Genomic DNA, 14,821 nt, shown 5'->3' on the forward strand with positions numbered 1-14,821 from the left:
ACTCAATTACTTTGGGAGCGCTCGGCACCTCTGTAAAGTAAACTGGAGTAATCAAATAGGAATGCAATGAATAGGTAAACGCCCTTTTGTTTTGGTTCTGTAGTATGATCCATGATATTACCATTTGTGCTATTTTCTAGGGCCTCTTTACTACTGACTAGAAGTCCTTCGATAACCGTTGGATAGGGACTTCCTTGAGCTATAAAACCGCCATTTTCTGTAATTTAAATAAATTGAATTTAGAAGATCTGAATTGCAGTCGATGCTAAAATTGTAGGTGATTTATTAGGGTTTCCAATAACAAATGATCACATAATAGCCGTAAAGCCAAATCTATAAGTAAATTAACTTAAAAAAATATAGTTCCACCGTTAATTTATTTTCTCAAATTATATCTAATTTCCAATTCGATAAACCTACTGTTTTTGAGAAGCTCCTTGGAACATTGCTACAACAGGGTAAACCTTGACAATTTTTTGTTTTTTTAATATATTTGCCATTTTCATCTTTATTTAATCGCCGTTGTCGTATAGTAGATGTCGCTGGCGAGCCTTGAACCAGCGAATTTGACAAATCCATAAAAAGTTGACATGTACATCTAATTCAAATGTACCTTTTCTCAATATCGAAGGTATAACAAGGTATTCTAAACTGATTAGTTGATTATTATATTGTACGTCATAAATAAAAATACTGCTGCATCTCGTTTTCGCACTCGTATGGCCTCTCAAACTAACCGCTTAAATGTCTAAAAATTTAAAAATGGTAAATTTCAATGTTAACTCCGTTGTGCAGTTCCTGTGCGGGCCTTCGAGTAAATTTGCCGCGCGGAACATGGCGATCTAAGACAACCACTGTAAAAAATTACAGCAAATTTCTAAATTTCAAAGCTTCTATTAACTAGAATAGACGTGATACTTAGAGTGTCGTTGCAGATGTCATAATTTTTCTTATCATGCGAGCGATAAAATTTGACTGGCCGTATCAATTATGTCAGAAAAAATTACATTACTCTAAGCTCAGATCCAATTCTTGTTTTTTTTTTGCAAGCTGATGTTAATTGATTTATTGCCCTTAAGTTGTTCAATTGTACAAGTTTGTTGTCGGACGGATGTTTGAAACTTCTTCGGAAAACGAGCGCACATTTTTTGCTAGTAGTGTCATACTCGGCTAACGGTAAAAGCCGTGTCCGTTGACTAAATGTTGACGGCACTTCTGGGTGACCAGGATATCTCAATTGCTTCCTTTATCCAATCGAAACCGTTGCTGACAATTTTGACAAGTCTTATAAAACTATTACTAAAACATCACCGAAAACAGCTTTGTGATCATTTTTCCTTGACTGAATTTCTGGTACATACGATAAACCTAACAGTTTCGCATGAAGTGCTGTACGCTCCGCTTGTCTTCAAATCGATTAATCGCGAACGCGGCTTTGATAATATCTTCACACTGAAACAGCTGATGAGATGCAATCTGATTATTGTGTTCGATTTGTTATATATGGCTTGTTGCCATAACATGCTCATTGTTGTCAACAGAAGAGATCTTGCGCGTGTTATGGTCATACACTTAGACGATAAAGTGGACGAGCCTATAAGGAAAATTTTCAGTTGTTTCGCCTTCCTCCTGAATCTGCGAAATCATGCCTCTTCAGTAAATCGCTAATTACCTTGCGGAGTGTGCTATTTTTAATACAGCTACATAAATTACTTATAAACTAATATTATGTAAAAAATATAGGTACCTGAGCATATCTCAATTTATACTTGATGCATAAATAACTGCTTGCCGTGGATTTAATTCTGTGGTATGTATGTCAATAGAAAGTATTTTTAGCTCGGTTCATATAAGCGGCCGGTCGCCTGAAGACTTGTATCCGTGGTGCCACGTTGGATGGCGTCAGACCGCATTATCTACTCCAATAGAGGACGGGCTTGCAGGCGCTTCTCGAAATAGCTATTTATAGGTCAAAGTCATCTCAACAAGACTCATCACAAAGGTCACGTTGTCGTGCTCAGAGGGGTTAGGGGTATGCCACACCTAGACACATGATTTGTTCTAGATTTTTGTCCAATTGACACCAAGCTAGCTGAGCTCGAGACGCAATTAGCTGAGCAATGTAAGAGACCAATCACTGCAGAAAAACCTTGAATCCTTTAAAACTCATTGGTTTCCTCTCTGTCGTGCTCATTTACCAAGTGCATTTTCAGAATTTAATCGTCACTTAACGTGCATATTGCAACAGTTTTTTTTTGTTGGAAATTACTTACTTTTCTAATGGGCAAGGCCTAAAATTACGAAGTATCCGCTGCCTATTAATATTGAAACTTGATTACGTGCACCATTTATTATAAAATCAGCCATAGATGTTCTCAGTGGACGGAAGTTTTGGATTTCATACTTTGCACGAATTTGACCATCAACACTTGTATCAGGTTAACGTATAGAAAATGTTTGATTGTTACTTTAAGATTTTGCTATTTTTCTACCTGCTGATAGTCAAATACCGGCGGAAAGCTCTCTTGTTTATTATTCTTCATTGTTGTAATTTTTTGCCTACGTCACAAAATTTTAAATGGCTTTTTAACTTGAAAGTAGATATAGGTTTTTTAAAAGACAACAATTTTGCTGTTCACAAAATGAAAGAAAATCTGACAATTTAAGATAAAGAGATTCAGTTTAACTTTGAAGCTTAAAAAAGCGACCAGAAAAAAATTGGTCTAAGAATCGTCTTTGGAAAATCGGATAGGATTTGTTGAACAAAACAAAATTTTATCAGAAAATAGCAAACGCGGAATGTTTGCTATTAATTATAATAAATCTGACATATATCAATGTATTGAGCTATTTTTCGTGCTTTTTACCTCGTAAGTCTGCTGTTTTTTTTTTCTGCTTCTATTCGTGTTTTTAACGATTCGAATCTGTTTTTTTTTGGATTGAAATATAGCTTTTATTTTATACAATATTGTAATTATCCTATCTTGTAACTATTAGCTTGACTATTATTTATGTAGCAACGTGACATTTGATAAAAAGAGTAGGTTTCAGTACGACCATTGAGCTACTATTATAATCGAAATAGTCCTGTTTCTATCTGTCACTACCTCATTCAGCCTAAACCTATTAAAAATTACCGGTTCGTTACCATGGTTACTGATTTTATACCTCAGTTCTAGCTAATTAGAAAGAAGACATTCAGCAAACATGTATCACTCAAGAGATTGTTTGTCTTTACGTTGTGCAAATGCTTATGTTTAGCCAGAATAGTAGCGGTTGTAGAGACTGCGTCTATACTTCTGCATTACAGGTTCGTAAGCGTTTCGCGACCCTGTATGACGCGCGCGAGTAAGTTTCGGCTGAGGGTCCTACCTTTTCACCGCGCACGAACCGTCCGGCAACCGATTTCTACTGCGAGTCCATCAGCTCAATGCAACAATGATTAAGTCCTAATGCAAGCTAACACTAGACATTGCTTAGAGATCTGACGTTACATCACGTACGATCAAAGATACCACTTTACAGTTGCTAATAGAGAGCTGCTGCCCTTTTCTTTTGCCCATAAATAGAATTTCTAGAAACGAATTCCTTCTCTATATTTGGCCACTGTAGCATACAAATCAAACGACAAAAAACTTATTACACCTGCAATTAGTCAACGCTGTCAATCAATCGCCGCAGGCATAAAGCTTTAGAAAAAGAAAATACGATGAAGTCTACATCCGGTGTGCGATTTAGCAAAGATTAGTACAACCTGTTAGAAGGTTTAACGCGGCTAAAGATTCTTATCAGGAATGTTTCTTAAGCTTGTACCCCTGACCCTGATAGCTGTAGCTTATCCTTACCCAATCGATTGGACTGCATACCTATTAGGTACGTTTTGTGGGCACGGCATGCACAGCAATGGGCTGTGACAAACAGAAACGGTTCCCAGTCTGTGTGAGTTTACTATGCATACATACAAGCTGATTGGTAACAACCTATTGTCCATGTCTGTCTGGGTAGTCGGCATAGCGCGGGTGGGACTTGTTGACGAAAACGTTCCCCCTTCACTAATTATCGTTAACATAAATCTCTGCTGATAAATCGCTTGTTCATGTCTCAGATCCCATTGCTTAAAGTGATGGGAATGTTTCTATGAACGTATCGTACTCTAATGCACGATAGAAGCATGTATTGGAATTGTTTGTGTAGCATTATCTCGTATCATTATTACAACTACTAGATGAATTATATTTTAACATTTTCCTTTCAAATTTTTTGATGTGGACGGAATGAATAGTGAATCTGTTAGCCATTTACAAAAGAAGTAACGCCAGGCGCTCGTTGCGGCGCGCCGAGCTTCCAGTAACACGGCATCTTTTCTAAAAAATAATTTTCGGTTGTTATACAATGCTAGACAATTTTCCGTTTGCGCGTTTAAAAAGTTCCGCCAGACAAAGACAAGAAAAAGAACGACTAGAATAAGTAAAACATTTTTATAATGAAAACTAACTGCATTCACGTTTTTATCTGTCCATAAATGATCATCACACTGGCAAGTTTAATGTACAAGTTATTAAACGGCCGTCTGTTTCTCTGTGTGTAGTAACTGCGCAATAATTAATTACTCTTTATAATTGTTTTGCTAGATACAATAAACGCTGTAGATTTATTACAGCATCTGTGAGAACATTTTCTAGAATTCATTTAGCTCTACTTGTAAACGGACTTCTGTTACAAACAAGAAGCTCATTTATGTATCACATTAGACTTACGTTCTAAGTTTACTTGGTGTTATTTATTTTTCCTATATTTCCTGTAAAAGGAAGGGAACTCGTGCTCCTTGAGTATATCATAATGGGATAATATATCTTTTGTTTTTAAACTCAATACTACAACTACGTTGATTGCTCCCATTCAGGAACGCGAGCTGAAAGAGTTTTCAAGAGCGTTATACGTAATCGTATAAAGGTGGCGAAATACGGAAAGTCCGCTAGTGAACAGGGTAAGTGAATGGAGCAAGAGAGGTAAAAATCAACTCATTAATAAACGAGAGAACTTGACAATGTTTATACTCACAACCCAAGCCTAAATTCGTTTCGACCAAAAGGCACATTCTGACGAGTGGATTTCGCTGTGATTCTGTAACTAGCTCCATTGGCAGCAGCTAAACACCTTTTACATTTTAGAAACACCTTAGAAATTTAGAACTTTAGATGCATGTACTACGCAACCAGCAACCACCGCAAAAGGAGATCAAAACATGTGGTTTTGCAGTAATTGGGAGTTAAAGCGATTGATAACGTTCTGAATTCTGCCAAGGAGTAAATTGCCAGATTGGGTAGACGGTAAATTTATCCTACACGTAGACGTCCTTTATTACATTACCAACTGATACGAAGTTCGACAGTGACAACTAGTCGTCATGTACCAAAGAGACATAGCAATATTTTATTAGACCTAATACGAACAAATGAGCTATTCTTGGAAAAATAAGATTAAAAAAACTCAATGATTTAAACGGGACTTGCTCTCCCAGCCGTTGATACAGCATACATGTCCCAGTCGCTGGCTCCTATCATGAAATTTTACATTTCACATCTCCTGCTTTTTACTCTTTTCGTTTCTGCACACCGTTAAAATGACAAACCACCTTAAATTAAAAGGTAACACAAATCTATAAATATTTCAGATTCAGCCCTTTTGCCGCACCCTTCAATAAAAAAGCGACCAAAATCGAACAAAGAACATGGGGAATTAACCCATAAATTCCACTTAAACAATCATCAACATGCTGAATGAATGCGAAGCAAATGCAGGCACGCGTAATCATACGCGTTAACCTAATATTCAGTCGAAACGGTCCACCGCAGCCCTACCTTGTAAAGATTAACTATTGTAAGGTTTTTATCCTCTCGAGCCCGTTGTCATGGGAACCGAAATTCAGTTATTCTATTGGCCTCTCCGAAAGATATCTTGGCACCGCGCTGTTTTAGCAGTGTGTCTGAATCAACACCGAAAACTAGCTCCTTTCGTCACTCGTTCCGGTTCGTATTTCAGCACGAATTAAGTTCCACAAATACATTTCTAATGTAAGTAAAAAGAATGCGTTTCTAATTCATAACTATTAATACTTGTGGTATCATTAAATACCTAAATAGCTAGAAAGTCCGCCTCAATATCGCCGGAGGCAGTGGCAAGTCTCTGTAATCCCGCTTCTGGGAGGCTGGTGCAAGGGACATCTACGGGTTGGGGCACCCGCTCGTTGACTGTCGATGTCGATCGAGTGTCCGCACTAAGCTAGGCGTTTACATGGGCGCTTCACAGGGAACTGGGAGGGTCCAGGTTGGATAATGAGGGGCGCACCGGCTCAGGGCGGAAACGCAGCAAGCAAAAGTCCCCGCGCTTTGCAGTAGTGGGATCGCACCCGTGAATAGGCGTCCTCGTCGGGCCTAACCTACTGGTTGGACCTAGCACCCTACACCTTTTGAAGCCGCCAGCGACAGATGAGAGCAATCGATATCAAGTGTTGCATTGCTCGTTTTGTTTGAAACATACGTTGATAATAGCGATAAAGAATGTGAAACAAAAAAGGGGCTTCAAATAGGAGCCGAGACTAACGTGTGAAAAATGAAATCATTTCGATAGAAAGAGAAGCATTTTTCAACTTAGAGAGGTTTCTATTAGTGATTAGGATTTTTTAAATCAGTGACAAGAGAGTGCACTGTGTCACAGCTGACTTGCTTAAAAGCGAAATTTTTTGTCATATTAAACGACTATATTTTTTTATTCCAAACCCTTCTCTTTATGAAAAAGTTACCTAACTGGATAAGAACTGGCTTCAAATAACGTCGAGCTCATCTGATGAGTAAGGCTTTCAACGCTGTCTGGCTGGCGTCTCTACAGAACGTGTTTGCTCAATGCTATGACCACTAGAACCACCGCAGTACCGAATCCCCTATAAAGTTCCACATTCCATACACTCTTATTGAACCAGTTACTCGATAAAAGACAATTACCACTAGGGAATACATTTGCAAAAGACTGACCTTGAGTATTTCCGAACAAATAGTCATATCTATATTGTCATAATACGTTCCTTTAGAATTTAGTTAGTGAGACGGTATGTACCGTCAAACAGAAGGATGAATCACTGTAACTGGTAACTGACAAACCCGCTGCAAGAGACGAAAGCCAAATGCACAATTAAAATTTTGCCAGAGTTAATTATCTCTAATAACTTATATTCTAATAGTAGCTCAATTCAAGATAGTACATTTATCAACAAGTAACTTTAACGTACGCTTTAATATGATTATCGGAAAATACTATAATCTAGCTAACTATTAGATTGGTTTCGATTCTATTTATTCCAGCGACCCTTTCACAAAAGCAAAATCACAACCAATACATGTTTGTATAAAGAATATTTATTGCCATTTGATTGAGTAAAAATCTTGCCCTGCCTACTATCGGAGAAAAATCAGACATTTGTTTATCATCTTCCTGAGCTGGAAACAGTGGCTGGTGGTCGATCTGTCGTCCTTTAGGCGTTTTCATGATTCCGATTAAGCTCTTTGAAGCCTTCATTGCAGACAACAACGTTTCGCCCAAAGCTAAACAGCCTTACTCTCCCTTTATATTTGTGTATCGAGAAGGCTTTTTTCGTACACTCACTAACGGCTGGCACATACGAGGCCACGCGCACCAAATCAACATTGACGCAGTCCGTATATTTTTTGTCATCTGCATCATCATCATCGTTAGGAGTGATCATATTCATTATAGATGTTATTATTTTTTATATTTTATCATCATACTACATATCACTAACGCTACTTATAAGCTTAGAATATATTGTAATTAATAAAGTGACTGAATATAATCAATGGTTCCCCTCCTTCTTGTTTCGTCTGCGTCGCTCGTTAGCATTAGGCTCGTCTAAAACTTCATCCGTCAATATTGATATCATTACGGTCGCGTCAGCCGTAGGTCCGGCCGCAAACTTCGATCACAATTTAATCACTATAAAAGTATTCTTAATGATAATAACAATAAACAAACTATATAAACTCAACGTCGTCCGAAATAGGTACTCAGCGACTCTTTGGTCTCCTGGCCATTTCTGCGCACGTACGATTCAGCATTTATGACGGGCTAGTACAATTATGATACTAATGGGACAGGTCGTCTGTTCTGGCTGCCAGCTAAGCGTCTACCTTCACGATCGCCGTCGCCGGCGCCGTCGCCGTCGGTCTATCGTACCGCCATCATTCATATGATTATTATTAGCGCGCTGCAGTCGTACTGTGGATACAAATAGGCGATTTTTTCTACGCTAGATAGAAGCTAGAGTGTACAGATTACTGATACTGTTGTAGGCAACCCTTCGATGATAGTACTATCAGGAATTAGAGCCATCATATTTTTAACGGCTATCTTCTTCTTTTAATAATAATAAAAACTTTTTAGTTGTGCCATTGCTTCGCCTACGGAGATTGCTCACTCTACGATCAATATCTACTATCACATTGTACGCCTGGAAAAAATTAAGACCGACCTTTCCTGTCTTGACCGAGCACGTGTGTTGGCTGTTCATTATCGACTGTATATCGCTCGCAACCCACGTGGGTCCTTCAGCTTCGTCTCGTGATTTGAAACTTCGTTGTTTGTTTTTCCCCACCAGGCATCCTGGCGCTCACTTTTTTGTGGAAACGTCGTTTTGCGAACACTTTTCAAACCACTCTTGAAGCCATTAGACGGCGCTTTACGAAGCATATTAAGGCGGTTACCTATTCTGGAGGGTAGGAACCTTGAGAAGTTTCCTTGTACGGGCCCTAATTTATTATCGAGCAAGCAGAATGTCACTCGCGCTAATTGCGCAAACGATTTTTTGCATGCCAGAAGTATTATAGTGATTGTCGCGAGTAACTTTGTGAAATATATTTCGGCCATTAAGAGTAGGAACTTGTCACGCGTTGGATCTAAATGCAAATTTCAAACGTGTTTACGAATTGCCCTTCATAGCTACAACTATGCCAATCAGGTAAACAACGCTTCTCTAGTACGCAAAAACAGTCCTTTACCAATTTACCTAAAATAAAACATCAACCGGACGTTCGGGTCCAGAGCGCTGCCGCTCAAGACTCGACAAGGTTAGCGTCGTCGTCGTCGTCGTCGTCGTCGTCATGCATCACTCGTATCATTTAAATACACTTCGCAGATTTATTTGCCTGTATTTGGATTACTAGCTAGTCAAATCGTCTATCTGCATAGTAAATATCCTAATAACCCAAAAATCACAATCGGACGAGGAACATCACGTATCGCGCAGAACTAGATAGTTATCATTCCATTAGTAAATACTCGTTTTTCTAATTGTTCATATTCCATTTCTAGAGGCGTATTTTCACCTTCAGACAAACGTAAACGGCACACCGTGCACAGAAATCAACTTTAATTGTAGAACGTAGATGTCCATTAGACAGGCAAAACACGTGTTCAGATTTTTCTACTCGTCCTACTCGTAACGACCTCGTCATTCAATATTCCTATTTGCGAAAATCATTGGCTCGCTGAAGACAAGCTATAGAAAATCGGAAAATGATGACGTTTGGCTGCTCTGTGATTTTCGTCGTTGTCTTTTATACACCTCGTTCAAAACAGCAATACGAAAGGCTTGCACTTGCTGAAACCGACGATCGTCGCTGTTCCCTTCTTCATATAACTCGTGATGTATACGAAAGGGTTTTTGCGTGTGTGTGTGAATGTTTTGGTTTGTTTGTGTGGGCATATGGGCTTGAACAGCTTAGATTTTCTGCTAGAAGACATGCTCCTCTTATAACAGTAGTCTAAAATCCGATCTACATTTTCACCGAATTAATCCTGCCATTTTCCCCACCCTGTTACCATGACAGCCACCACCACTGCCGGTTTGGATCAACAGATTCGTTCTCGTCCCTCGGGTATTATCTCCCAGTCGGTGCTGCGACCTAGTTGACGGCATCAGAAATAAACTTTCATAACATACAATGAAAGTAACATTTATCACGGCCACTCATTGTGATCACGACTGTCACTAGCGTTACCTAGGCCCTTACTTTTCCTCCTGCAGAAGACAGCGGCGTCCTATCCGTATCTATCTTCTGCTAGTTCACTAAATTACTATATATCACTGAATGCTGATTGATGATCATTCCAGGGTACTAGGCTTAAATTGATTGGCTGGCTTATTCCATCTGCATTGCTCACGCTGACATTACGACGCTGAACGCTGTATGAGCGTTGCTCGACACTTCGCTAATATACCATTCATTCGTCGTTTTCTTTTTGAGATTGTTATGCCTACAATCGATAGACGTTAGGAGTGTTGTTGAAATTCACACTCGAGCAATACTGCTTTGATCGAGAGCGGCGTCAATAACGCGAAGCTCGACATCAGCTTGAGCTCTTTTCGAGTTTTTCCTGAGCATGCCTGCAACGTTCATGCACACACAAACATGTCATAGACAGACGGGCACGGCGATGTACGTACGCACGGGTGATGTAGTATCAAACAACGCATGAATATGAATAATCTCGTGTAGACATTAAAAAAGTAAGCTATATATTTGCACTGCAGCCAACTAAACTGATCGACGAAACCAATAGATTTATTAGTAAAACGTAGAAAATCTCTAGCTGAGCCGCTACAGCTGCTGGAAGCACGCGATATTATTACGGCCACCGAACTGACTAACTCTTACCTCTTCCGTTGGAGGGTTTTCCCGAGAAGCTGTGCTGGTGACTATGTCTAGGCAGTTCTGGAGCGGAGACGTCACCCTGTTGCTTAGCGAAATTTATAAATACCTGATCGAGGGTCGTCTGCGTCACGCTGTAATCCTCGAGGAGACATGGTAGGAACTCAATGGCAGTTAAGCTACTGTCGGCCATAAAGGAATCAACCTGTGTTTCGATTCCGGCGGGGCTTGCGCGGGCAGTTTCCAGGTGTCGGAATATATCGCCTAAGGGGACACTTGGATCGATCTGGTACTGCATCTGATTTAAATGGTGTTCTTTTAACAGTGCCTTGCCACCAAGCACGCGTTCCATGTAATTAATTACGGTATTGACGTCGGTGGCAATCTGAAACAAAAATGTACACGAATATAGTACAATATACAGCAAAATACGTTTCGTAAGAAAATCCAATACATGTAAACGAACATCAGTTTTAGCTGGCATGACGTGAGGTTTAGGGAAGTGCTATATGTGTTTATAAACACTTTGGGATACTTGATTCATTTCACCCAGTTGTATGATTTATCACACGCCATTTCATTCCACTGGACCATTGAAACATAACTGGTTGCAGAAAGCTGAGCGCGAATATCCGTATGACCACATATATAATCTATGATCACTCAATCATTAACAAAAAAAAAAAAGCGTAAATTGGCTTTGACTCTCTTCTATCGTGCTACAAGATAAATTAAGCCACATATCCATTGTTTCATAAAGCTTGTATATCTGCTCTAATACTCCGAGTTCAGAGTCAGCCAATTCGATTTGACGCCTGCAAAGTAATGATCCTGTACAGAGCAATTGCGAACTCAGAGGATAGAATCGTATTGCTTTGTCCCAGTCAATCCGCTTTGTATTCCAGCGATGATCATGCAGACACGTCAGCTGGGTTTGCATCTGGGTCTACTAAATATCTGCAACTGGACAGGATCATTTATAGAATTAACAGAATTCCTTAAATCCTGGCTGGTGTATTTGATTATTGTTTCAGAAGTAGTTAAGGTGTAAGCTAGCACCGAATATATTAACAAAAGGTTTAAAAAGTTCCGTTGTCCTTTTTTGTTACGTTACCTATTACGAACGTTACCTGTTACATCTGCAGTAGCCAACGACAGCCATTCATATTATTTACACATTCTTGATAAATAATTTTAGCTAGGGTATCGCACTCAAAAAAAAGTACATTATTCTAACGATACGTACGGTATTGTTCATACCTTTAAGGTGACGGTGTAGCCAGCCCCGTATTTATTCTTCAGATGCTGTATTGAACCAAGACAGCGGAATTGTCCATTGACCATTATGGCCAGGCGTGTACAAAGAGCCTCGCACTCTTCCATCGAATGCGAAGTCAAAATCACCGATCTTCCGCCTTCTCTTACTATGTCAATGATACAGTCCCAGAGGAATCGACGACTCTTTGGGTCCATACCCGTTGTCGGCTCATCCTGTTTTATAGAAAGGCTTTTACTAAGATGAGTGTTTTCAATGTAAAACAACCGGATCGCAAGTTGTTTACGGTTCATTTTTACTCGAAATATGTAGCCGATAATCAAGGTTTTGAAAAGTTGCTATAAGTTATACCCAATAGCAGGTAGCTGCTTTACCTAATGACAACAGAAATGTCTTCAATCACAAAAAGAAATATATCAATTTTTACATGAGCTTTTTCGTACGTACCAAAAAAACCAAAGGTGGATTGCCGACCAGAGCAATAGCTGTATTTAGCTTTCGTTTATTACCCCCCGAATATGTCCCCGCGCAACGGTGTGCGAACATTCGAAGACCCAACTTGCGTATGCCCCAGTCAGCCACCTGGAAAACAGACAAACGACACAAACAGTATTAAGGCTTTAATATGTTGATAAAGTGCGCTTTAGTCACCCTCCCGATTTTTTAATTGCGTTGCTATTTACACATTCATACACATAGATGGGCATCACTTACTCTAGCAACGTTCTTTTCAGGCACTCCACGAAGACGAGCATAAAATTCGAGATGTTCGTAGCCCGTTAATAGGGGGTCGATCGCATCGAACTGGGGGCAGTACCCTACCTGCTGCCGAGCCATATCAAGTTCAGTCTTCACACTGTAAAAAGGTGGCGCATTTAACACATAGACACTCGGCAACACATAAAAGTAACACGATAGAGTTACATAGGCAATATATACACACTGCACGTACCTGTAATTGCATATGAAAGCGTTGCCGCCTGTGATTGTGGTGTTACCGGTTAGCATTTTGAATGTGGTTGTTTTTCCCGCGCCATTAACACCTAAAAGACCGAAACATTCGCCAGGGTTTACGCCAACGCAAAGATGGTTGACGGCAGCGTGCTGACCCTCCCTGTAACAGCCGATAGCAACAGACCGTTGTTAATAATAAAAAGAAAGCGATTTTTCACGATCCGAAAGGGATCACCAGGGCCGTCTAATATCTCCTGAGAAACTTTGACCGAATCAACTATTCTTAATTGATAAATCTTCTCTACATCGATTAAATGCAATTGTAATACATAATGATAACCAATTTACTGTTCAGAAATTATTAATTATTATTGCTATGATAACACGAATTATTAATAATACAGAAGAATTGTAACAACACCGGTAAACTTTAGTGAGGTTTTCAACTCGAAGAATGCAGTCCTGCGCACATCCCCCGAGAACTCGCTGCCTTTCCATTACCACATCCTCGTCCATCGGCTCCGAAGCATCAAACATTACCCGAATTTGTCTATAATACACGTGACATAAAATTAATACATGTGGAATTCTAATTCAGAAAGCACACCCTGTATGCAGCCTTAACAACTCCCTTCGCACAAAAACCAAGTGTACTTCTTGGATACAACGATTTTATTTTCCAAAGATTCTTGTGTCATCTTATCGCTCAGTTGGAATTAAAACTCTCAAAACAAAGACATCATTCTCTCAGTCAATTTATGTTCAAGTTTAAAATTAGCCCAAATTGGTAATCATTGAACAAATTATACTTTTTTAAAATCTCTATACATTCCAAGATCAGGTCTATCATATACACAGCATCAAATGGTTCAATGTGTCTCTTTGATATGACCGCGACACATAGAAGCAGTGCCTAAGCGCTGGTATGAGGAAACTGTGCAAGCAAATATTTTGCCTTTCGGTTTGCTAAAAAAAGTAACATTTTTTCAAAATGAACTACAATAGTCTCTATTTAGCTTCTATTTTCAGTGCTTCAAAAAAATGTGTTTGTACTGCATACAGTGGCGCCGTGGCTTAGCTGGTAAAAGCGCCTGTCTAGTAAACAGGAGATCGTGGGTTCGAGTCCCACCGGGGCCTTTTTGTGTGTTGTCTCGCGCTTATTCAGAAATCTCCGTCCTCGATTGCGTTGTCCCATCTGGGAAGACAGGTGGACATTGATAATTTGTCTGATTCTCGAATATGAAACAATCGCTTGCGTGAGATACCTTTGCCAGCACTGTAATCTACTCGCTACAGATTTCGATATTATTACACTTTCGTCGAAAATTATCCCTTAGTACGTGGTACTGTGTAAATCCTTATTTAGTGCTTATGTTATCTCAGGGGTGTTTAAGACGTACATATTATAGAAACGATGCTTTTCTTTGATATATGGCAAAATTTGTTAAAAAAAAAAACTGTACGTGAGGACTTCCGAAAAATATACGCATAGTATTGTAGTGTATTATATATATATAGTATCTACAGAGAAATGAAATACGCCATAATGATCACATCGATTTCAATATTGACCCATCTTCGTTTCTTTTCTTGCTACTGCTTGGTTGTAATAGTACTTGAAACAGTGCATTTAATGATGCACGTTTAAACACGCTAGCTCGCGATGCTCTTGGCAGACGTGGTAAGAACACACCTCTAAGAAGGTGATACCGCCAAAAAGGCATGCCCTTTCTGGTAAAATATACCAAAACGGCTAGATGTTCTCAAAAAACAGACAAGTTTTACCGGTATATAACCATACGTTAACTCTATTCAAAGCAAAGAGCCGAAGCTCTGCTTTACTTCGCTATATCCACTCAGGCATGTGCAC

General features: G+C 39.4%; 1 protein-coding gene and 2 non-coding genes across 4 annotated transcripts in view; 2 read left to right on the forward strand and 1 right to left on the reverse strand.

Annotated features, from left to right (window-relative positions):
• Window positions 1–6,165: 6,165 nt before the first annotated feature.
• Window positions 6,166–6,462, forward strand: LOC147752311 (signal recognition particle RNA). Its single transcript, XR_015314387.1, has one exon.
• Window positions 6,463–7,390: 928 nt separating this feature from the next.
• The window catches only part of LOC111268804 (phospholipid-transporting ATPase ABCA1), a 97,034-nt gene continuing 89,603 nt past the window's right edge, over window positions 7,391–14,821 (reverse strand). For both annotated transcript variants that reach the window (XM_086971827.1, XM_086971826.1), the window contains 7 exons: window positions 13,373–13,501; window positions 12,950–13,111; window positions 12,712–12,853; window positions 12,445–12,579; window positions 11,982–12,212; window positions 10,728–11,106; window positions 7,391–10,456 (listed from right to left, as the gene is read on the reverse strand). In XM_086971827.1, coding sequence (XP_086827953.1) covers window positions 10,362–10,456; window positions 10,728–11,106; window positions 11,982–12,212; window positions 12,445–12,579; window positions 12,712–12,853; window positions 12,950–13,111; window positions 13,373–13,501 — 1,273 coding nt within the window. In that variant the 3' untranslated portion in view covers window positions 7,391–10,361. The remainder of the gene's footprint in view (window positions 10,457–10,727; window positions 11,107–11,981; window positions 12,213–12,444; window positions 12,580–12,711; window positions 12,854–12,949; window positions 13,112–13,372; window positions 13,502–14,821) is intronic.
• TRNAT-AGU (transfer RNA threonine (anticodon AGU)) lies at window positions 14,015–14,088 on the forward strand. Its single transcript has one exon. It is a non-coding gene; the product is annotated as a tRNA-Thr (tRNA).

Source organism: Varroa jacobsoni, unplaced genomic scaffold (genome assembly GCF_002532875.2).
Source record: "Varroa jacobsoni isolate VJ856 unplaced genomic scaffold, vjacob_1.0 scaffold_1322, whole genome shotgun sequence".
Classification (NCBI taxonomy): Eukaryota; Metazoa; Arthropoda; class Arachnida; order Mesostigmata; family Varroidae; genus Varroa; species Varroa jacobsoni.